The sequence below is a fragment of the Antrostomus carolinensis genome, unplaced genomic scaffold (assembly GCF_000700745.2).
Source record: "Antrostomus carolinensis isolate BGI_N321 unplaced genomic scaffold, ASM70074v2 scaffold12893, whole genome shotgun sequence".
Lineage (NCBI taxonomy): Eukaryota > Metazoa > Chordata > Aves > Caprimulgiformes > Caprimulgidae > Antrostomus > Antrostomus carolinensis.
Genome location: NW_010307322.1, coordinates 8939 through 33105, shown reverse-complemented (window position 1 = coordinate 33105; position 24167 = coordinate 8939). Strand labels below are relative to the sequence as shown.

Sequence of the window (24167 nt, the reverse complement as noted above, 5' to 3'; positions counted from 1 at the left end):
CAGGAACCCAGCAGATCATAAGGGATCTCTGTTCATCTTATCTCTAGAGTAATTCCCCTTCTTCCTTCAGGCTGCATTAACTACTAACAAAAACTGTAGGCATAAACCTTCTGCTTATTCCAATTTATCAAAAAGGACAAAATGTACATTACAAGTCTTCATTTATGGAGTATCCCAACTTCTTGACCCATCAAGTATATTGATAAATATATTGACTGAAAAACATAAAAGAAGAATTACAGTGTACTGGGCAGAACTCTTCAGGATAGACCATTAACCATGGAATGCACACTCAAAAATAGGCAATTTGTAAACTGTGATGACAAACAAACCCCAAGGAGAGGACATATTCTCCTGGGACAAAAAGTTCTTCAGTTTATCTGCTGGAATAAGTCTCTGAAGCAAAGCTTGAAGTACTTTGGTGAAAAGATGAAGTCTCTTTACACCTTGCTAATAAAATAGTTCTTTCTTTAAAGACTTAATATACTGTAGTTTCAAATATGCATCTAGGAAACCTGAAAATTCAGAGAACCAAAATAACTTTTCTATAGTTTTCTCATTTTCTACTAGAATCCTAATCATTAAATCATCGCCTTACTATTTATTTTTAGCACAGAAGAGAACATACTGTAATGGGCAGACTACTTGGTAGGAATCTACTCAGAGTGGTCAGGGTAAAACAGGAACATTTTGTGGCTCAGAAAGGCAAGTGACCTCACGGAGATCCAAGGAGCAGAGGAGGTAAGTTAACACCAACATCCTCCTTCCTTCCTTGCCTCATGCCTTCCCTTAGATAAGTAAATAAATCAGCATCAGCACTAGTCTGTGTGTGTGTGCCAAGTAATTCAAGGACATCCTTATCTCGTTCTGCTTGGTTATGTCCAAGAAGCAGCAGCAAAAACCAAGTCATATCCAAACATGAACCAAACATAGTTATATTTTTTTCCTTTTTAATAAAGCAGAAGTAAAAACTTATCAAAAAAAGATGATCAACATGATAGCAGTTATTCTTCATTATAAAAAACAACTGGAATCTCAGACAATGCAAGAGACCGTATTCTCTAAAAGCAGTAAAGTTTTGGTAACAGTTATAAAATCTTCCTTGTAGAACACAAGGCACCATCACCAGTTAATGGAGCACAGCAGAGAAAACCTGGGATAAGCTGAAACTGATATGAAAGCTCTACACATCTAATGAGGAAACATGAGTGTTTTTAATTACACTCTGTGTTTGGCACAACTCTGAACAGCAAGTGGAAGCACTGATCTGGATAGAAAAGAATTCCAAGACACAAGCTTGGATATGTTACCTGCTTTTTATCTAGTACATTGTTTAAGGGAATTTTCCTTAAGCCCTCCATGACCCACTAAAAAAGTTCCAAGTGGACCTGCTCTTCTAAAGAAAGGCTCTGTACTTTCAGATGGGAGGACTGTCTCAGCAAACCCATCAATGCTCTAGACAAGTTGTGGTTATGAAAATATCAGATTATATATGCGGTAGAGTCAACTGCACTCCCCTCTAAACGCGCTTCTTCGAAGTCTCTTCCTACCCCAAAACATGAGAGATTAACAGAAGCACCTGCTCTCAAAGATGAAATTTCTATTGGGTTGGTGACAATAAACTGGTCCACCAGAACAGTCACAGAACATACTCTTACTGTCTCAACAACTCCCACTACACCTGTGTATGTCAAAAACAATCTTGCTGCTCTTCCCCATAAGAAACAAGATCAGCCTCAAAAACCTATTATTTTATTGACCATTTAAATTCATGGATGAAAGGAGTTATAAAAATTAGAATCCTTTTTATGGTAACTAAGAAAGGTTATCTTAATTTTCTCAGACTTCTGAGATCACAGCTACTGACATCCAAATATCTTTACATCAAACAGAAGTAAAGAGTACATTTCCCGTTTCTGTCACTTCCAGGATCTCTAACAACTGAAAAAAAGCAACATTAAAACTGGACCACAAGACACAGGAGTGAGAGCAGAACATGACAAACAAAAAAGTACAAACATAAAATTATTATCTCTTGACATGGTAATTTTTACATAAACAAAATTAATTCCAATCACTTTATCTTAATTTTTTAAAGTAGAAAATAGACAAAGGAGTGGGGTAAAAAAAAATAAAATGTGAAGGAATAGCTGTAACATCCTTGTTTATTCTGGGGAAAGAACATGATAATTCACGACACTTTCACCCACATAAAAATATCCAAGAAAGCCATACGTCAAAGTCAGAAGATCATCTAAAATAAAGACAGTTAGGAACTGTTTATTAAATTACTCAGCTACTTTTCTATTTCTTAATAACAGAATCACAGAATCATAGGGGTTGGAAGAGATGATGAATGTGCTGCTTCATAGATTACCAAGAACTTCCAAGACTGGGTACTGTTTCCCAATTCTCGCTACTAAATTAGGATTATACTATAAATGTTAAATTGAAACCTTACCATATTCCTGAATCCACGTAACAAAACAGACTGTAAGTATTCTTCTAAGTATCTACATTAAAAGGATCCTGCCAGATCCACTCTACTACTCTACTGCGAGTGACTGATGAGAACCACAGAAGAAAAGCAACATACAAAGTAATTAATATTACAAACAATCCAAATTATAATTATGATATTCTTACACAGAAAAAAAAATATAGTTGAGTATTTTCTAATTATTTATGTACTTTAATCTAAATGTAGTCAATTTTATGCCTCTGATTAAAAGACACTTTGTCTGTCAGGACAATTCATTCTTTAGTCAGATCAGTTCCAGGGGGAAATTCCAAATGATCCAGTAAATGCAGACATGGCATCCATTACAATTAAACAGTCAGTGTACGTAGACCTCCCAACTTGTTTTCCTATCACAATGACAGCATGCAGTAATGAATTTTCTGTTCAGAAAGTCTTTGTAAGACCCAGAACAGGAAAGAAATACATACTCCCAAATACTAATTACTCAGAGGCTTAATACTCAACCTCTTCAAAAATCTGGAGATCAGCCAAAAATTGTCATAAATGGTTTGACTTTGTACCAAAACACTATTTATTGGCATTCTTAATTTCTATCTGTGTAGACAGAGTGTGCTTAGTACTTACCAATGAAATAGCTAAATATAACAGCAGTGCTAATTAGATCATACATAAGTGCTTGAGAATTTTGATTATAACCTAAAAGACTATTAAATTCAGCTAAGAAACGTCAACCCCATCTGCTACAGCCGTCACAGAACCGAAGGCGGTCGTGTTCACAAAGGGATCATGCAGAACCTCAACACGTTATTGGTGACACACGTCACATCTCAAATGTGACTCGTCAGCAGTGCAGCCGAATAACTTGTCGGTATAGACCTACTTCTGCCTAAACTCATATGTGGCTTATCCATACAACGAAGAAGTACAGTTACTTGCCTTGAAATGAGGATACGAGGTCTTGACCAACCGTACTGTTTAGGGAAACAAAGTGTTACTGGCAGTGGGTGGAAGGACAGATGCTGAGTACAGCATCTGCACAACACCAGGTGCTTCATCGAACTTTGCTCCCTCCCCTTTACCCCTCTAAACCTCATTCTAAAAGTTTTACATCTTTTTGGTGCAGAAATATATTCCATTTTGACAAGCTCACTGTCGTTACTTACAAAGAAGAAGGCATTTCTCATTGCTACACTGAAATGACCTAAAACAACAAACTAATTAAGAAAAAAGTTTTAGCTTAAATACTGAGAACAAAAGCTGCATGAAATCATCCTCTCTCCTCCTTCCCATATTGGATGTTGCTGTTCTATTCTAACAAAATGAACAGAAACGCCGGGGACAAAAACTGATCCTGCCAAAAGCAAAACCCAGTGACCTCAAGGGGGAAAGAAGTTTTACCTCAAATATATATGTGTAAAGCTAATATAAAAAAAAAAATAAAAAAAATCACCTGTTCTTATATAAATAAAATCACAATGTTTCCATGTAAAAACCGTGACTAAAACATGACCTACAACTGATGGTAGGTGTTTTGGGGTTTTTTTTTAATGCATATTTATTTGAAGGTTGCTCATTCCACTTGGCAATACTTACCAATGGAAATTCAGCTGGTATAGCAAAGAGAAACAGAACACATTCCAGAAATTTCAGTAAATTATTCTGGCTTCATTTTCATTTTATAAGCTCAGTAATGTTAAGGTTGTTACAATATTCAAAATAAAAATGAAGATTAAGAATGAACTGTGATTTTGTTTAAATCAAATTATAATTATTTTTTAATTTTCTAGGATAATTTTCAAGACTTCATTATATCAGTTGATGATATACACCCTAAGCCAGACACATTAAGTTTTTAATATAATTAAAGTTTTACTTAAGTAAACTTGTTGAAAAAGGAATTATTTAAAACTCATACATTTACTTTGTTTGAACTTTAATGAGCAGAACAGATAGAGAATTTGTGGCATTAAAATTGTTCAGGCACAATAAAAGCTAAAAACATGTCCTTGCTGAATGGTGAAATGAGATTTCCACAGACTACATATGCCTTGTTTCCCACAATCAAACTGTCACAGCATGAAAACATTCTCCTGCTTGTGGAGGTTTTGATACCCATCTCCCTGGTGAAAGTGTGCAAAAGGATCTGAAAGAGTTATTGACAATTCATACAGTATCCCATATTTCATTAGATAGTACAAGCAGAGAACATATCTTAACTCTGAGGGGAGATGAAGCAACAATGTCTTAAATGACTGTTGACTCCACTAAATTTCCTGATAATGTCAGAAGACTGTAGTCTGTCAGGTTCATAAGAGACTCAAGATGATACAGGAATCCAATTATGCGAAGTCTATTTAGTTGTCCTGTTTGCTAAGCCAAAGGTTAACGAGAACTGCACTGAAAAAAACCTCCTGTGGTATTACAAAGTATTTCTTATGCTGCATAACATGTAAATGAAAAAGTATTTTAATCAAGTCTTTGTTTAACTCTTTAATTGCAACAGAGTACTATACAATATAGTAAATGAAAAACTCAGGACAAAAAAAGTGATTTAAATAATTTGCCTTTCAACTAAAGACATCATGACTTATTACTAAAGTAATTATTACTGAGTATTTCTAATTTGCAAAGGAAAAAAAATGTTCAGATCACAGAGCCACAGATAGTCATTGCTAACATTAAATCTTTATAAATAGTAAGCTACGGGCTCTAATTTTAGACAGAAATTAATTATATTTTTGTTGGTAACACACTCAAATCTGTTTACACAGCTGACAAGTCTCAGCTGCACCAGACTCGAGCAGTCAGCTTTGAGAACTCTCCTGCTTTGGAGCAGATGACTCAACATTCACCAATTTCATTAAAGATGAAAAGGAGAAAAATTCACCTGCAACAATGTCACTTGTAAAAACAGACTTAAAACAGATTTATGAGTTTTACATATGTGAGGTATCCCATTCAAAAGAAAGGAGGAAAAAAAAAATATGGGAAAACCTAACAGCTGTGGGAAAAGGGATTAGAAGTGTTGAGTTTCCAATTCTTTTTGGGCTAATGTAAACTAATAAAATGTTAAAATGGATCCACATTCCAAAGACAGTAATTACCACATGACACCACGCTGTTATTTCAGATCTTAAATCTATCGTCTCAGATATGCTCCTGAATACATGGACATAGATTTACCCACCTCTCTCAAACTTAACTACTGTTTCTGCAAACACTACCACAGACATATTTTACAGGTATATTAGAAATTCAGATAGTCTTTCCCCCCCCACTTTTTTTTTAAACTGGAATAAATCCTTTATCCAGAGCAAAAAAAGCAGCAGTCTTATACAAACAGCAATTCTCCCTTTACAAGAAGCAAAGTAGAAATGGAAAGTAATGCATTTAAGATAATGCTAATACGTAGAGAAAGCAAATTTCAATTCCATTGTCACTTCGTAGAATACTCAGGTTCAACCCCGAGTTTAAATGAGCTTTTTATAAAAATAGAATTTTTTTTCCTAAATTTTTCTCAGGTCACAAAATCCATATACAACATAACTATATAATTATTTCACCTTTTAGGTTGTCTGGGGTTTTTTTAAATAAAAACTGGCATTGGGAACATATTATCAGAAGAAAATTGAGCAAAACTGAAAGACATGCTGTAAAGTACACTGTAGAGACAATCATGCAAGGAAGCTAGTCCAATATTTAATGGAATTTTGCAGTTAAGTCCCACAATTTCATGAATTTGTAGAAAATTGACAGTCAGCTGATTCTGTTACTGAGGGTACACACTGATCTCAGCTAAGATTTCCTTACATTTATAAATAATGGTAATTCTAAAAACCTGGAAAATAAATTTTAAAATTTAATACATATTGTACTGTATACACATTATTTAGTATCTCAAAATGTAATCCTGTTAATGTCCATACATTCTTACTGGCCCAGCAAAAAAACAAGGTAGATAACCTGACAAGCAAGTGAAGCTCTCCACTGATTTCAACAGGAACATCTGCTTAAAGCCAGACACAGGCTTCAGAATATCAGTGATCTGATGGGCACCACTGAGGAAAATATCTAGACATGCACTCAGAATACATGTAAAAAAAGGGACATTTTCCTGAAGTTCAGTCATTACATTAGACCTCCTCAACTTCCAAAACATTGCGCAGCTTTGCTCCTCCTAGCCTAAAGCATGCACTGAATTTGAAACACGTGAATAATTTCCATGGAAATGTGCTTCAGTAAGCCAATACTTTAGCATTTGTATCTTCCAAGATAAAGCTCTGAATTACGTGTTACGATTATGTGCTATGAATTATTGTTATGAGAGATTACTGCATACAGGACAATAAAAGCTATTGGATGACTTTGGTCAAAAATCCAAGTAAAACCAGCTATTTGTAGGAAGAAATTAAATGAGAACCAAAGGTACTTACTGAGTCATCTGTGGCAGAAGGAGGCCAGCCTTCCCATAACTGGTGACGGACAGGGATACTAGTTAGGTCATACACATTCCGTTTTACCTGGTTAAAAAAATAAAATAAAGTAAAAAATCAGAACTTTTACTAACAAACGCATACAGGCAAACTGCATTATTTTCATCTTAAATCCCCAGTTTTTTACTTTAATTTTTTTCCAATTATTGTAAAACAGATTCCTCTAACAATCAGTATTAATCAGTACTTGCCATAACTTCATCATGGAAGCACAGTTGAGTTTTGAATACTTTGTAAGTAATGTGGTATTCTAAACATATGGAATGTGCATATCTTCCCTCAAAATTTATCATTTATTTTTAGTACAGAATGTATATGCAACATCTGGCAGTAGATATTAATCTAAAAATGCATTTGCATAATGAAATAGCACCAAAACTCTTTTTCTCTGGATCATCTTTATAGATAAATGCTGCAGGGACCCTTTCTTTCAAATTTTGTACATAGTTCAAATACTTCATAGTTCATTAATACGAGGATGAGGGATACATGTGCAGGCATTAAATGGTAAAAGAACTGTTCTAACCACTGTAAATATCCTACGGGGGCTGTGGGAGAAGGCAGGGATTTCCACATAGATGCTTGCTCCCAAATGTTGATTTGGGCAACATTTTTCAAAAGACTCTTCATGGCAATGCTGCATGAGTTTGCTGACAAATACTACTGAGAAAATACATGACATATAGAGAGCAAAGATAAAGTACAATCCTATTACTGTATTTCCAGTTCTCCAATCCTCCATTCAATTATTGTTGCTCATTTGCATTACTTGTAGTAGTAATGGTATCATTATTTCATACCAATGAAGTGCCCCTTAGTAAAAACAGTGACGAACTGCTTCATATTTCTGGACAGAATTAATAAATTGGCATGAGAATATGAATTACTAGTGTTAACTAGGCTATGTAGATAATAATTGCAATACTATCAGTTTAAAGCTTTATAAATATTCTGACAGATGAGTGGAAAACAATGGCTTCAATTTATTATCCAACAGCAAGATACATTACTTCTAACTCTGATTCTGCATCTTGCTAAAGGATGGAAGTCAGACCACGTGGGTTCCTTATCTGAACATTTCAGTATCATAACATATGAGTTGGATTTTCAGCTCAGCTTTACATTCATTGTACATACATATGTTTTAGAAACATTAAGATAGCTCTCTTTTTCCAAAAAAGAAAAAAAAAAGAAAAAAAAAGGAAAAAAAAAAAGAAAACAAACTGGTAAGTTACATGTGCACCCAATAACCTTTATGTTATTATTGGCTTTGTTCAGGAATTTTTGCAGGGAGACTGATCTGGGAACCACATCTCAATTAAAAAAAATTACAACTATATTTTCATTTAAAAAAACTAAAACAAGAACACTGTTTTATTAGACACAGAATATGGAAGTATTTATTAGCAATTAAAGTAAACTTCATATTAGTGCTTCCTCATATTTAAGCATGTCATCATGCTTTTAAAAAAACAAGTATACCCTAATTATTAAAAGCTTATTTAAATTAATTTCAAATACACATATATCTGTTACATTCTTATATATATATATGTCCATATATATACACACACGAGCACCTGTGAAAAATGGAACTGTGGAAGACCAAACTCTATAGACCTTGGTATATGATCTCATTCCTACTGTTCAAAACAAACAACCTTTCTTCACTGCTTCTTAACAAGAAGGTAGCCTGCTGTGCAGTATTCGTTTCGCAGTAGTATCAAGGTAAAGAGACGTCATTACTCTGTACTGACCCCACAACAGCCCATCAAAATGTAACAATACTGATCTGTGATCACAACAATACGGTTCTTGCAATTTTAGCTTTCTTGCATTAAATACTAGGATAAAACATCCCTGTGAGATAACTGTTCTCACTACCTGTCAAAAAAGTCTTATTAATGTTATTTTCACAATATAAAACTCTAAAACAAGCTATTTTGAAATAAAAGGTGAAACATTTACAGAAACTTGGGATCAACACAACTACATAATATTGTTTTCAAAAAGCCTTCAGAAGTAAAAATAAATAACTCAGAAGTCACATTCCTCAAATTCCCTTTTAATTCCAAAGTACAACAGAAAGGCATTATGAAAAAAACAGTATTTCCCTTCTTTCATTAACTCATCTGTAACTGCACTGAATTCAATAACATTCCTCTGCTATTCTAAGCTTGAAAGGCATGCTCGGGGTAAAGTGTTATGTTGGTATAAAGCACAATGCCAGACTGATGTGCTGGACAAAAGTGATCAAAGTTGAAGTAATTTTAGCCAACGCACAAGTATTCTGCTGCATTATTCTACCAGAATGACATCTGTTGAGCAACTCGTCGCAGAATAAACTAGTTGTTATAGACAGACCTGGTCGGGTAGGGGACCATGTAAGACTTATTAGAGTAATGTTTGATTAAACAAACTGCTTGAGTTAAGATCATAACTGGATTTGGAATTCATGCCAAAGTAGTCCTCTTTCAAACAACAAGCCACAATCAATTATTTAAGATAAAATAAGCTTGCTTTTAAATAACTATTTAATTTTAGGTTTGTTTGATAATTAGAATAGTATTAAGAGAGCAAACTGCAAAAGTTTTAAAGACTAGGAATATTTACCAATTGAGAACAGAAAACCCCTTTTCTTCATTAACTGACTTAATTTCAGTTTAAAATTCTGTAAAGATGAAAAAGTTCTAAGGATTCATATAAAGCACAACTATAAACTGCTTCTTTACTAGGCCAATGAAATAAAAACCTACAGTCATACTCTCCATGCAGCTGAAGAAAGTTAGTATAGTAAATGGATAAGGTCTGCGTTAAAGCTTTTATTTATAAATTCACATCATACTGATGGGAGGACTGAAATCTTTATAGATTTGTGGAAAGCAAACTCTAACTTCTAGTGCCATCCACTGAGCTACATTTATTGGCAAACTTTTTGGTCCTCCACCTTTGATCAGTTCAAAATACTAATTGGTGGCAATGTCTTTGTACAGCCCAGAATTTCTTTTCATAATGTTCAGGTGCCATGGTGACTGGCACATTACTATGGAAGCCACCTTTTGGATTATAATCTCCAGAATATACGATCATTTAAAAACAAATTAAAGGCATGTCTATTTGGTTCCACAACTCAGCTGTGAACAGCATCAATACAATCTTTTAAACCAAATAAAATCCCACAGATATTTCAGATGCAATTTTACTTGGAAAATGATGTATAATTCCTGTAGAATGCCCTGCCTTGCAGCTATACACTGATGCTGGAAAAGCATATGATGTTTTACCTTCAGCTCATTTTCACTGGTGTTAGAAGGGAGTTAAAATTTTAAACAACTTTTAACATTTTAAGAAAACCCATACATCAAAGTAGTCAACACACTGAGAAAACTTTCTGTATATAGGCAGAGTCTTACTTTCTTACCTTTCACTGTTTTTTTTAAGCAGATGAGTATGTGCTTTAATAGGAAGGTTAAACACAAAAGATACACTTCGTTTGTAATACAAAGTGAATCCAACATTCAAAACCCTTCCACATCCATTTTAGTAAGAATAAAATGAAGTAAAATGTATCACAGGGCAAGAAGTCTGTACCAGGTACTGTGATGATGACCCTCTGAGGCATTCAGTTGCTAGGAATAAGTAGCTATTTCCTATTTCTGAATGAGAAAAATCTGAAATCTACCATCAAAAAGCAAACAAAAAAAAATTAACACCTACTGAATTGTTAAAAAAATTAAATATTACGCTGAATCATCAAAGAACTGTCATGCCTGAATCTGTATCTTTGAATCACAACAAATCACAACAAAGTTGAACAGTAGTTTCCCTCAGGCTGTTTTCCGCTTATGCAGGTACAAAGTTAATTGAAATAATGTAGATAATGAACTTTTGTTAGTCTTATTATTAAATATAATTTATGCAAAGCTGTAAATTGGCTGAGATGCTAAAGACTGTTCCAGGCACATAGGCAGCATGAAAGACAGTGCAAAAATGAGTGCATGAAAGGCAGACAAAAGGAGCAATAAAGTCAGAGGACTGTGAGGAATGTGGAATGTGAGTTGGGGGACGCAGGGAAATGAGATCAGATGCAGACAGAGCAAGGTTGAGTGGGGCACTGATAGTAAAGCGAGAATCTTGACTTTGACATTGTAAGAGAGAAGCCCAGATAAGTAAGCAAAACGTTCAGAGGACAGCAATGATATGGATGAGGCAATGGCACAAAGAAATGCCAAGTAAGGAAAAGCATTTTGGTAAAGAAAGGTGGAAAGAAAGATGGCAAAACAGATCAAGTGATAGGTTCAAGATCATAGAAGAAAGCCTTTAACACCTCTGCCAGACAAAATTCCACTGACAGAGGCAGCGAAGAGCACTGGGAATGTGGCAGTAAGGCACTGGAAGCTGGGACAGAGTCTACTGAGTTTCTAAGCAGAGAAGTGTCAAAGGGGATAAAGTGGGGATCTGAAAGTTATCAACAGTTATGAACAAAGATGGGTCAGATAAAAGGGTAATTTCAGTTAACTAGGGACTATCAAGGACAACTAGAAATACAAAGATGTAAAACTAGAAAGAATTTCTGAATCAGCATCTCTTGCCACAACTTATTGCACAGAGTTACTCCATAGTAGCAGTAAAGCAGCAGGACAGAAGTGGAACAAGTTAGGAGAGAAATGAAAAACAAAAAACTGTGATCCATATTTAGAATCTTCCCATAGCAGAGAAAAAGTATTTTGCACTTTATCAGGAAAAGGCTATCAGCAGTCACTGAGAAATTGAGTTTCTTATCTTTAAAAAGTGATACATGCAGTAATTTTTAGCCAGCTACCCACAAGCAGGATACAGTACATTACTTGCTATATGAATATAGGAACAACAACTAACATTAGCACCCAAACCAGATCTCTCAGGTCATTTTATGCAAGATTTGTTTGAGGGGAATGATATAAGACTGCTCCACTCACAATTTTTTTTACCATTTTCTATCTCCAATACATAACATAATAAACTATATTAAAATATAAAGAACAAAGGTTATTTAAATCAACAAATTTTAATTTTAGTGTAGGCTTTAGCTTAGAAACAATAATGCTCTCTAAAGTGAGCAGTGTCTGCTTCTTAAGAATTTCATACCACTGAAACTCTCCAAGGAAGACTCACTAATAGGACTCAAATAATTAAGATTTAACTTACTAATTTAAGACTAAAATAACTATTTATATTTGCACATATACTCAATTCACTGTTGTAACCTAAAGGAAAAAAAATATACTTCCAACCTAAATATTTAATTTAAAATCTACACTGAATGCAAGAGAACTCTCCTGCCCAAGATTGCCAGCCAAAAGTTTGTTGTGATTTAGTGCTTTTCTAAAATACACAAGAATTCAAGTCTGTGTTTTACTACAACACATTCTCTAATTATTTTTTTTATTTCTCAGCTCCTCCTTTAATTATTATTTTTGCTTTTAATACCTCCAAAAAGATTTTGGCCTGCATTTATTAAGTTTTCCCTTTAGTAGGCTAAAACTTTGAAATCTCTTTTCTTGTTTAATGCAGAAGAGAAATGCATCTTAAATTCTACCATAATTGTTTTTAATTCAATGTCTAGAATATATTACTTGCTTATACTACTATGACAACTAGAATCGAAACAAATAAAAGCACCAAAACTTGTATACCTACAGAAAGTACTTTTCCCTCTAATTAAGATTGTTTCATTTTCAAATTAAAAACAATATGCAATTTCTAAATGACCATAAGAGAACCTGAATGTGCACTGTAAGTCAGCCACATACAAAGCAGAATGCATCAGCAAGTTACCACACAAAAAATCAGTAGAAAATTTTCTGATAAATTTTCAAATATCACTTTCCTGTAATTAAACACATTTTGTGTACAGAAAAGCCACTAACACATCCAACTTTCACTTCAGAGTGTATGGAACAGTGTTTGAACCAAAATAAACCCAGTTTAAACTACTGTTAAAAATGGGTTATATTCTAAAGTAGTACTCAGTAAATATTGTGTCAACATCTTCATTAGAAAGCTTGTTGAATTCATTATATAACCATTCAAATTAACTTAGGTCTGGAAAAGAATGTGTGATTTTTGTGACATTTTGCTGATAACAGTTCAAACAAAGAAGATTGAGTCATATTAAACACTAAGCAAAGCCCAGCATATACATTTTTTGATGTTTCCAATTCTTTAAATTCAATATCTAGAAAAAAGATTGAAGTACATGAATTTTGCCTCTAATCATTGGGAAGGTAGAGTAAAAAACTTCATATATCCAGAGATTAAATTAATACTTTAAAATAAATAATCCATACTATTTCCAAATGGAAGGTTAAAAGAAGAAACAAATTCCTACAGAAGAAGGGAAAACACATTCTTAAGAAATTGAGGCAAGAGACACGAGTATTTAAAAAAACAGAAAAAAAAACATTTTAGCAGCATACAAGCATGAGGTTGAAATAGGCTATGAAAGAATTAAGAGTGTGAGCTAGCTGTGACATTAGAGACTGAAAGAAAGATGTGATTAGGGTTAAAAGAGATCAAACAACAAAGACTTACCGCCAAAACAATTTTACAAGTTATTTGAAAATGCCTTGAAGACTTCTGCTAACAAAATAAAACTGATCATAATACTTCAAGTTTTTTGTTTGTTTGTTCTACATATAGTGCACTGACACAGAAAAGATACATTTTGAAGTCCTAGTTTGTTTTTCCATTCAGTAGGAATGGTCACTTGAGAAAATATACTTCTTGTAAGCTAAATGAAGAAGCACTGCTCAATGGGAACTTTTAACTGATCTCTATGAACTGTATGAAAGGCAACAGGCAACTGCTACTAAGTCATCTATTACCAGATCACTATCAAGAGGCAACTACTCTTTTGACAAAGCACACAATTGCAAAATAAAAGGTAAATGCAGTTTCTAATGTTGTTTCCCCCAAGGAAGGATATTAATTTGGCGTAAAAACCAGAAAAATTACCAAAATAGATTGTTAATGTTACTATTCCAGTTGCTTTTATGTCCTAAGATCTTGATAAATTGCCAAACATCAGGTATTTAATTTCCTTTAAAAATTAACATTTTAAGACCTCTTTAAAAATAGTGGGCCAAACCCTGGAGGTCTATACTCATGCAAGATCCGGCATCTGTCAGGAAAAATTAGACCTTGGTTTTACTATAGAAAATGTTACTTTTAGTTACCACTTTGCAGCAGATTTCAGAGTGCTTCACAAAGCATAGTAGAAAAATTACATGAAAGCCAGAGGGTTATTTTGGACTCTGCTGCAGTAGTATACAAGGCTGTAATAGAATATAAGTTAAACAGCAGGCTGAATTAGGATATCTAGACATAGATAGGAAGAAGCCAGGAAAGATTAGAAAAATACTCCAAATTAGAAAAGCATCATTATAAAGATCAGTTCAATGAACTTTGGAGCTATAAAAAGGTAAATGAAAAAAACTAGTTGAAACAGCTGGTCTACTACATGCAACAAAAGACTGCACCAGGGTAACAGTTTGTATCTGGGCTAACCTGATGAAAGAGATCATGGGGAGTCCAGGGACAAGTAATTGCACAAGGATTGTGTACTTCATAGACTTAATAGATAATCCTAATAAATTATCTCAGAGATTAAGCCAGTAACTTGGAGCAAAATATACCTTGACACCTACTGATCATGAAGTTAAGGACACAACCAAGAGCAGTAACTTTGATCAAAGTTATTTAAAACTGGTATGAAAAACAATTTAAACTACTAAATACATTTTCTGCACATCCTAACTTCTCTCAGACCTACCAGAGCCAGGGCCAGAAGCTACTGCCACTACTGGCTAACAGTAAAATGTGAACAAAGGTTAGGAAGTAAGAAAAAAATCTGCCTGCCAGTTACACAGGTTTGATCCCAACCAGTCCATATCACATGTGCAGGTATGCAAGACTATTGCATAAACAAGTGTAATTTTGCACCTCCTGTCTTTCAATCTGTTCCAATTCCTTTGTCAGGAATTAGCATGTGAACTCTTCATCAAAAAGACTTTATTATACTTTCCTGTATCATGTACTGGCTACGCTGTTTCCTTTTTAAGGAGCTAGTTGTCTTAATGAGTTACAGCATAGTGAATATTTTGGATATAGTCAGGTCCTCACTTGTAAGGGCCTTAAAGATTATTTATAGGGTTTGAATTAACACTCTAAGTGAAAGAGATCGTTAATGTGATTCTTGCAGTGGAAAGCAGATCTGTTACATTTTCACAGCTGTCATGTTCTGAACAAAAGAAAAATTTAGATAAATTTATTTGAAGACAAACACCCTCATCATCATTTCAAAAGAAACCAGTTTTCAACAGCCTAAGCATAAGAAAAACATATATTGGTCTTTCATCACTTCCCTACTTGTGCATTTTCATGGGTCTCAAAACCAATCAGTCACTTCAATAAATGGTGAAATAGATGGTCATTTCAGGAACTAATAAGGAGGTGAATGGAAATTAGATTTCCCATTCTTACTGCACTTAGTTATAGTAAAGAGCAACACTTGTATTCATACGAAAAAAAGAAACCACCTTTCCCTCTTCCGAATTTCTTTTTACTTTGGTCCAATGAAAGATTAAATCTTACTGCCCCTCGCAAATCGCATTTATGGTCTGAAGACACATGCTCCTTAACACATTTCATTGATGGACAGTATCTTCCTCCATTCCTACTCAAACGTGTTGCAGAATAAAAACCAATTGTTTCAAAGTCTCAGAAAAAGCATAAACCACATGTGCTTCAGAGACAATCCTTATTTTAAGTTATAACCTTACCCAAATGGAACATCACAAAATCAGTATTTTGTTTTTTACTTGTCTCATTCCTAGACAATTGATAAAATACTCTTTTATGAGAGAGCATATTTTATTGCTACTAGAGCCAATATAAAATCTATTCAATTATTTTTAAATGGCCAATATCAGAAAGTATTTGCAAATTTAGACATCATGTGAAAAAGTAGTTTACTCTATGAATCTTGTGAAGTAAAGTACCACAATTGTGCAGAGAGATGTTCAGTACTTTGATGTAGAAAAACCCTCCAATATTCCTCTTCTTCAATGCTCTACCTATTTCTTCCCATCACTTTTATACTTAAAGTTCACAGCAAGCCTGCTGCTTAGAGAAGAGAGATGGGTAGGCTCTTTCTGCAGCCCTTTTATTCTCAGTGCCAGCCAACAAGATGCATCTAAAAAGGAAGATGAGCCACAGATCTGAAAATACGAATTTCATCAATACTGTATGTACTGTTGCAACAGCTGTCTGACTTGCACTGCATCTTCCAGTGTTGCTTGCAATCACATTTGTAACCCAAAGGAAAACAACATGCAAAGTGCATTTTCTCTAAAGACTTGTTGTTATCTTAACCACACAGAAGAGAATACGGATTACCCAGAAACCCATCAATAACTCAACAGCTGACTTGCTTGGGTCACCTAGGTTGTTGGTATCAGGTAGTTGTCAGACTGTTACATGTGAGAACGCAGTATGAACTCAACACTAGAGCAAAATGTGATATCTTTCTCAGTCAACGTAAGTATGAATTTAATAAATTATTTTATGTGGTTGAGTTTTAATAGATATTCTATTAATGTTATTTTAAATTTAAGTTAAAATAAATTATAAAATCAGATTAAATGAGCTATTAATCAACTTTCTACTAACAAAAACATTACCCTGTAGTTCATCCATTTCATTTTCATGTCTACCAAATCATCGCTTCTTTGGGGGTTTTTTCTTTCCATCAACAGTATTCAGAAAGAATCTGAAATTAATTTCTGGTTTAACCAAGGAACGGCTGTTAGTTTCACAATGGAAAAGTTATGCAGACAATTGTCACAGTGTATTTTAAGAATGTAAACATATACACGTCAATAACAAATATAGTTACTAATATTGCTACATTTAAGGTATTTGCATATAAGGTGCTCAATTAGACTATTAACAAGCAGCTCTCCTATATACATATACATTTTTAAAAAGATAATTCAGTCTATTTAACAATTCACTAACAAAGCTATTCCTTAGCTCATCCCTGCCATAACCTGCTCTATTCAGAAACATATGGGAAAAGACATTAAATAACCAGTGAAAACCATGGACTTCTGGTATTAGTGCTACACATTGCATACCCCTATTCATTATTCCTCCTCCCTTGTTTAATCTATCATTAAGACTCAGTGACCCTACACTAAATTTAAAGCAGATCCTTCCTTCCTCCCATGCCTAAATTCACATACTTTTCTAGTTGGGGATGCCCTCAAGTATTAGCCACTCTACAGGGTTTCTCTAATCTCAGCTCTGAACTATGTTGTGCTAATAGAAGCAAGAAATTGCTGGTTTACATCTTTAACTATGGAATCTTCCACCAATCCCTCCCCCCCCATTTACTTAATAAAATAGAGAAAAATCTTGCATTTAGTCCATATTTAAAACATACAAAAATGTATATATTTCCCTCTATATGATATAGAATAAAAATTATAAAGTAGACTTGTTTTAAAGCACTGCTTCCTGGTGCTTACGTCCCAAACACAGTCTCATTGGAAACAATTTTAAAGCTTTCAGAAGTTTATTTTCACATCTTATAAGAGCTAGATCTTAGTTTGCAAAGTTAATATGAAATAATTTTCTAATAAATGAACCAAAAAAACCCAAGAAAACAAGAAGATTATTAAAAAAAATCCGATAGTAGATGTGCTTTTGTTTTATAATGCAGGAACTAAAAATATATTAAAAATTATGAAGACCTCTGCCTTTTTCACTTCTTTTTATTGAAACAGATTGCACTTTACATTAAGAGTTTTCTGAAGAAAGGACAAGAATCATTATCATTAACATTTGTACACATTTTTCAACTATACTCCTGTGTTATTCTTCCATGAAAAGGTGAAAATTGATCTTCATCAGGATTTTAAAAAGTTAAAGACAGTAAGAGTATGAGTAAAGCAGAGATTATACTCTATTGAGTAAACAAATAAACCGGGCAAAGGTGCAATCTGAACATAGATTTTTATCTTCATGGAAAGAAGCCATACAATTTCATTTTGGTTTCATGAATAATACCATTTTCAGCATATTTAAATATGTTTAAATGTATTTCCTCAAAATATAGAATAGTGTTAAAAAGAAGAGCTGCAACCTGACCAAGAATCCCAGTCTGCATTCTCTTTGGCTCTTATTTCTTTGATTTCTTTAAGTCTTTCCCCCAACAAGTCAGCACTTGAACTCATGGTAGGTGTACATGATTTGTACCTATTTGTACAATACAAAAAGATGAAAAGGAAAGCAAACTAGTAAGATTCAAGTTGTCAAAAATCATGTTTTCCTACGTGCAGGCTATAAAGAGTTATTTCCAACTCCTGTTCTCTATTAGAAGTCAGGGATAGTTAAAATAAACACAGTAAGCTGAGAGCAATACTGGAAAACCTGAAGTTCGAGTTCTACACAGGTGCAGACACAGGAAGATGAAGGAAAAGTGTTACCAGAAAAATCAAAAAAAACCCCAAAAACCAATAAATGTGAACTATATAAAACTGGTACATTGAATAGAGAAAAGAATGAGCTGGAAGCCTCTCCAACGAGGAAGTTTTCTTTACAAGAAGTAACCCTTTTATGAAGGAAAGTCATCCTGTTTTGGTGAAGCCAACCTTTTTAATCAAAGGCATACTGGCACACTCCTGCCAAAAGCTGCTTCACATGCCGAAACTGCATTTATGACAGAAAAGCTGACCAAAAAAAAGTCACAAAAGTCACAGAAGCTGCCTAGAAAAAAAGCATTTTTTATAAGGGGGAAAACTTACAAAAAGTTCACAAGTTCTTATGAAGTTTTTCAGGATGGAGGATGTGCCCATTCATTCCTACCCCCTGCTAACTTCCAGTTTATTCAAATGAAACTGCCATGTTTTGACTGGGAAGATCATCTACAAACCAAAAATCTATAAAATGCTAAGATCACGTATACTAACTTGTAAGGTAGAATTTTCAGGAAGTTGGATAGCTTTGTATTTACAAAAAACACACATGCTAAGGCCTCAGTTTTGCAGCTTGTAGTTCGGGTGCTCTTCCTGAACTGGACTGGCTTCCAGAATTTGACTGGTTACATTAAGAACCTAAGCAGACCACAATACTGAAACCATATTATCTTGTGATAAAACTACATTATCACCTACTACTAAGAAGAGTCCACCACTGAGTATCTCTCAATTCACCAAGAATTTATTCACTACATCTTCAGCGGTGGCTGCCTTAGAGAATTGTCTAGCTCGAGTAACACAGAAACCACAAAGTTGTTTCATGAAGGTGTTTAACACACAACGAAGTGCAATTTCATTAGTGTTTGACCAAGACACCATGGGGAGTTACCTCTTCTGTAGATTCCAGTCTTTACAAAGCTTACGAGTTATATGCTGCAGAACAACAGAAAATGTAATGACCACCTAGGAAAAGAGCAAATTTGAAGCTGTCCTGGCCATTTTCACTATACTACTGTGCAAACTTGTCATCTCACCAAAACAGAAAGATTTGAATAAAGGTTAGCTTAATTATTTAAACATATATATTATTTTCTCTGCATTTTTCAGTTTTAGCTCAACATATAACTCTGTAACGATTAAATAAGCAGTAAACATTATACCATTTAATGAAAAAAAATTACTTAAATTGTAAGTTATTAAAAACCTCAGATACTCATTTCCCCAAAAATACCTCCAGTGCTGCAGAGAATTATCACAGTCCCCATCAGAATAATTTGTTCTCTAAAACAAAACTAGAAACTATGTATTACAAAACAATACTCTCACATAACAAATATTAAGATCAGAAAAGATCTATTCAGCTCAAATTAACACATTTCTATAAATCAAAGCAAAATTTACCCTCACTTTCATTCCTGTTACAGAATTATCACCTCAACAGCCAATAAAAAGAAAGATCTAATGAGGTACTTCAGTATCTCCCAAATAAATATTTTCAGCTCCCTTTTTCTTTTAAGTGCTTGAAAGGAAAAGAGTAATGAATTGCTCCTGTGCAGACTTTTTTATTATTGTGTTATAACAACAAGAGAGTTATACCAAGACTTTATTTTTCACATACTTCAAAATATTTTTTTATCTCTCTGCAACAATGGCAAAGGAAACCTCTGACCAGAAAGGACAGCTATTTAACAGCAACAAAGAAGTTCTGCTTTGAGCAGTAACCTTCCTTGCTTCTACTAATGGGTCACAGGCTGAGATGACAAAGACTTACTGGGTAGCTAAGAGATATCCAAGAGTTCTGCACTCTAAAATCCAGGAAATAATCCATCATCCCTTAGGAATAAGTTTCCATGAGAAACAAGGATCTAAACCTCTAACAAAAAACAGGTCATTCAGCTGTGTCTTGGTGAATGTCCTGTACTACTTCAAGCTACTAGGATGAACATCCACTACTGGAGACAAGAAAGCACCCTCTAACCCTGAAAGCATCCACATACATCATGGGGTCCATAGATTCAAGACTGGGAAGACAAATCTGTTAGAGACCAGGAAGAATAAGCTGAAAACTTGAAGAAAAGACTGGGACGTGATGATGATCATTCACCCACAGAGAGAGTATACCCTGGATCTAAAATCGTTTCAAACAGGACAGTGAAATCATAATCACCTCTTTCATGATTTATGTTAAAACATTTAGAAGAAAAATAATTAGAGGCACATCCAGTGGATCAAGAATATACGTAACAAGCAGGCTACAGAGATGTAAGGTCTGGAATAGATTCATTACCACTTTTTTGTTGTTTCTGGAACTAAAAGACCAACATTGGGTAACCAAAATCTGGCAAGTTTTGAGGATATCCTCCAAGGTTTCCTGGTTGTCAGAAATGTTCCAAATCATCTGGGCACTTCATCTTTGGGCACTCAAACATAAGAACCAGAAGGGAATGGGCCTTTCTGAAAGACCAAATACTTTCTAAGAGAGGAGTCAAGTCTTCGAAGGTCCTTGTTAATAGGTGATCATCACTCACCCAACAATCATCAAGAAAATCATATATTCTGTCACATGGATTGCATGACTACTGACAATAAATTTGGTGAATTTATTCTGTAGCTTTATGTCTCTAAGTGATGTGCATGAATAGCAGTCATGACACACTCACAAAGATAGTTCTTGGGCAAGAAATGAACTGCAATCTATACAGGCAGGAACCTAGCAAGTTAGGAAACACAGATTAGCTGACCTCAAGAAGAGAAAACTGCTCAGTAACATCAAAACTCTCCCCATGAATGTGAAAATAAAGGCACTTAGACCCTCTATTTTAAAGATAAGTGTTCTCATCTTGTATTGATTTTAGATATTTGGAATAGTTTCTGTAAAATCCTCTTCCCTTGAAATAAGAAGCCATTATTAAAGCCTGATGGATTAGAAGACCAAGAAAAGGCTTGCCTGCAGATGTCTTGTGAAAACAAATTCCTGAAAAGCAGCAGGAAAAAAGGTTGCAGGAATGGCAGAAAGCCAACAAAAAGCTAAGGGCTGTTGGCAATGGTGTCACAGAGAAGGCATTTTAAATTGCAATTCCGGATCAGAAGAAATGTGTAATCTGTCCCCAAAGCTATGGAAAAGATCAGATTGGAGGGGAAACAGGTCGCTACTTTCAAAATCATCAAAATTGTTTTGAAAGTAGAGATTGAGATACCAGCTATTGAATATAGGTTCATCTGTGGTGGGCCAGTGATGATACCTTGAGGACTCAACCTTTATCATGGTTTGCAAGGAAGCCGTGGGAGCAGGAAGTCATACAAAGGCGTCTGCGGCTTGTTCTGCTGCATATCTTTGACCCTGTAGCAAACTCTGACAGCATGGGATCAATTTGTACTTGAAGAAATATACTCAGTTACTCAATGAAATTCAAAAGATCATTTGCCTTAGTGATAAAAAAGATCCTGTTTCTAGAGTTTGGTATACAGGTAACGTCAGAAAAACAGCAAGTTTCTGTTTGTATCACCACCTCTTCAAGAGTGATATTCCAGATTCGATCCTTGGAAATAAGTCACTAAAATATTAGAATCTGGGATGGCAATTTTAAGGATACACCAATGTCACTTTATCTTAAAAATACTTACAGATGCACATCAGACATTAGCCTTGGGAAAGATGTAAATTTAACATGTAAGAAAGCCCCAATATCATCCAAATGAACAAGCTGAACATCAGAAATGACAACCTTACACTTTTGTTTTTCAGTATCTATCTCTGAATCAGGAGATCTTAAGGCATGTTTACAGTGCAGGGATAGAGAAGGATAGAAAAGCACATTTCAAATAAAAACTGTGTAGAAATACTTGCAAATTAAATGCCTCTTTTTACTTTCATCAGAGCTTTCCTTTTAAAAAAGAATCAATAAAGCTTCACAAGAGTAAACTGTGTGCAGTTGTTCTTCTTGCATCAACATCGGTGCCAATTAAATTCTGAAGCCCAAATCTTTATTGTTTCCTATTAGCTGCTAATCAGAATGAATACTGTAATTTTCTGAGATCCCAGGCTGAGACTAGCTGGAACAGCAGTTAGAAAAAATATTCTTGTTTTGACTTGTCTGCTGAACAAACCTGACATTGAAGCTACATGCTGGAAAATAAATACATAATACCAAGATGTTAATTTTACAGAAACACTTAACTTTTGTGACCACAATTAACACTCAGGGGCGAAAAAAAGCCATTGACAGGTCTGCCTGGCTCCTGCTTCTGCACTGCTTCTCAGGCTCCCTTTCCAAGTGGGGGCTCAGCTCCTGCAGAAGCCAGGCTGCCACTGACCCCAGGGGCTGCCTTCAAAGCAGTGTATAGGGAGGAAGAGAGGAGCAGGATGACAGGGAGTTAAATAGTGACATAGGGAGCTATAAAGTGACATTGACACTCAGCTAGGACCCAAACCAGAAGTGTAAGGGCAAACGGCTGCTGAGAACAGCTCATCCTCTCCTCCCTCTCCCACCCTCAAGCTCTGGGGACACCTCTACAAGGGTGTTGGAGGGTAGCAGGACACGGCTCCCAGAGAACACCAACAGTTCTGCAGGAGCTACATCCTATTGGTGCAAGCAGATAGGATGGCAGAATTGGTCCTAAATTTATGATGCTACAAAGTCTCCATTTTTTATAAAATAACCAGAAAAGCAAGCTATCTTCAGGTGCATTTTGGAAATAAAACTAGTTTTGTTTTGCATAATCACTGCTCCACATCTCTCACTCCATTCCCTAAGATCAGAGAACAACTGCTGAAACACTGAATTTCAAAACACCATGAACCTCATGATATGGTAGAATATTTTCACATTTATTCAATAACAGTGACATTTATCACTACACTGAACAAAGAATTAAAAAACAAATTACTCAAGTAATCATTTTGACAGTGGTAGAACATAGATAGCACATTTACAGAAATTAAAAATGTAACCAAATTTTTATTTATGATGGATATGAACACTAAACTTTCCAGCAATTTCTAATGTAACACTACATTTGAATTGCCAAGCAGTCAAAGAAGAGAGTACAAAACTGACTTTTCTTCCTTATTCCAACTGCATTACAGTAACTTAGTCATGGTTCACAACTGAGAGAACAAAAAACACAAGGAATGGAGAAAGAGCTTTCAAAATGTCTCAGAAGCACTTTTTTTTTTGTCTATGAAACCAACCAAAGTCAAAGGACCCCTTTTGGCTGAACAAGAAAGTCATCATGGGAAGAAATCCAGGAGGGGGCCCTAAATACCTTGAAGAACATGACACCTGGGGTTTTCTTCTACTCAATATTATTATAAAAGTAATAATTTTTGGTGATATAACATCGTGAGAGACTGTAAAAGGTCCTCAAATAAAAGTCCTTATTTATATACTTGAAGATGTACCACTTCAGAGGGAAACCTTTAAGCTCATCATACTAAGATGGTAGCAGCACTGCCAGAAGGGCATGCTTACAAGGTTTCTTGCATGTTCCACATTTGGCACTATAGTACTTGGTGTCACTTTATTACTTCACAACTGGTATGGCTGGTTTTAGTAGGGACTGTAGTTTCTACTTGCATAGTGAAGATGGGACTCTTGAGGGAACCAAAGTTTTGCCTGCTACCAGATGCACTACGACTAAGTATTTTGTAAATACAGGAGGTTTACTTCT

General features: G+C 34.8%; 1 protein-coding gene across 1 annotated transcript in view; it reads right to left on the bottom strand.

Annotated features, from left to right (window-relative positions):
• The window catches only part of FAF1 (Fas associated factor 1), a gene marked incomplete at its 5' end in the record, with an annotated part of 85288 nt that extends 71512 nt beyond the window's left edge, over positions 1–13776 (bottom strand). Inside the window, 2 exons of the mRNA XM_010165385.1 lie at positions 6916–7002; positions 13738–13776. Coding sequence (XP_010163687.1) covers positions 6916–7002; positions 13738–13776 — 126 coding nt within the window. The remainder of the gene's footprint in view (positions 1–6915; positions 7003–13737) is intronic.
• Positions 13777–24167: the final 10391 nt, after the last annotated feature.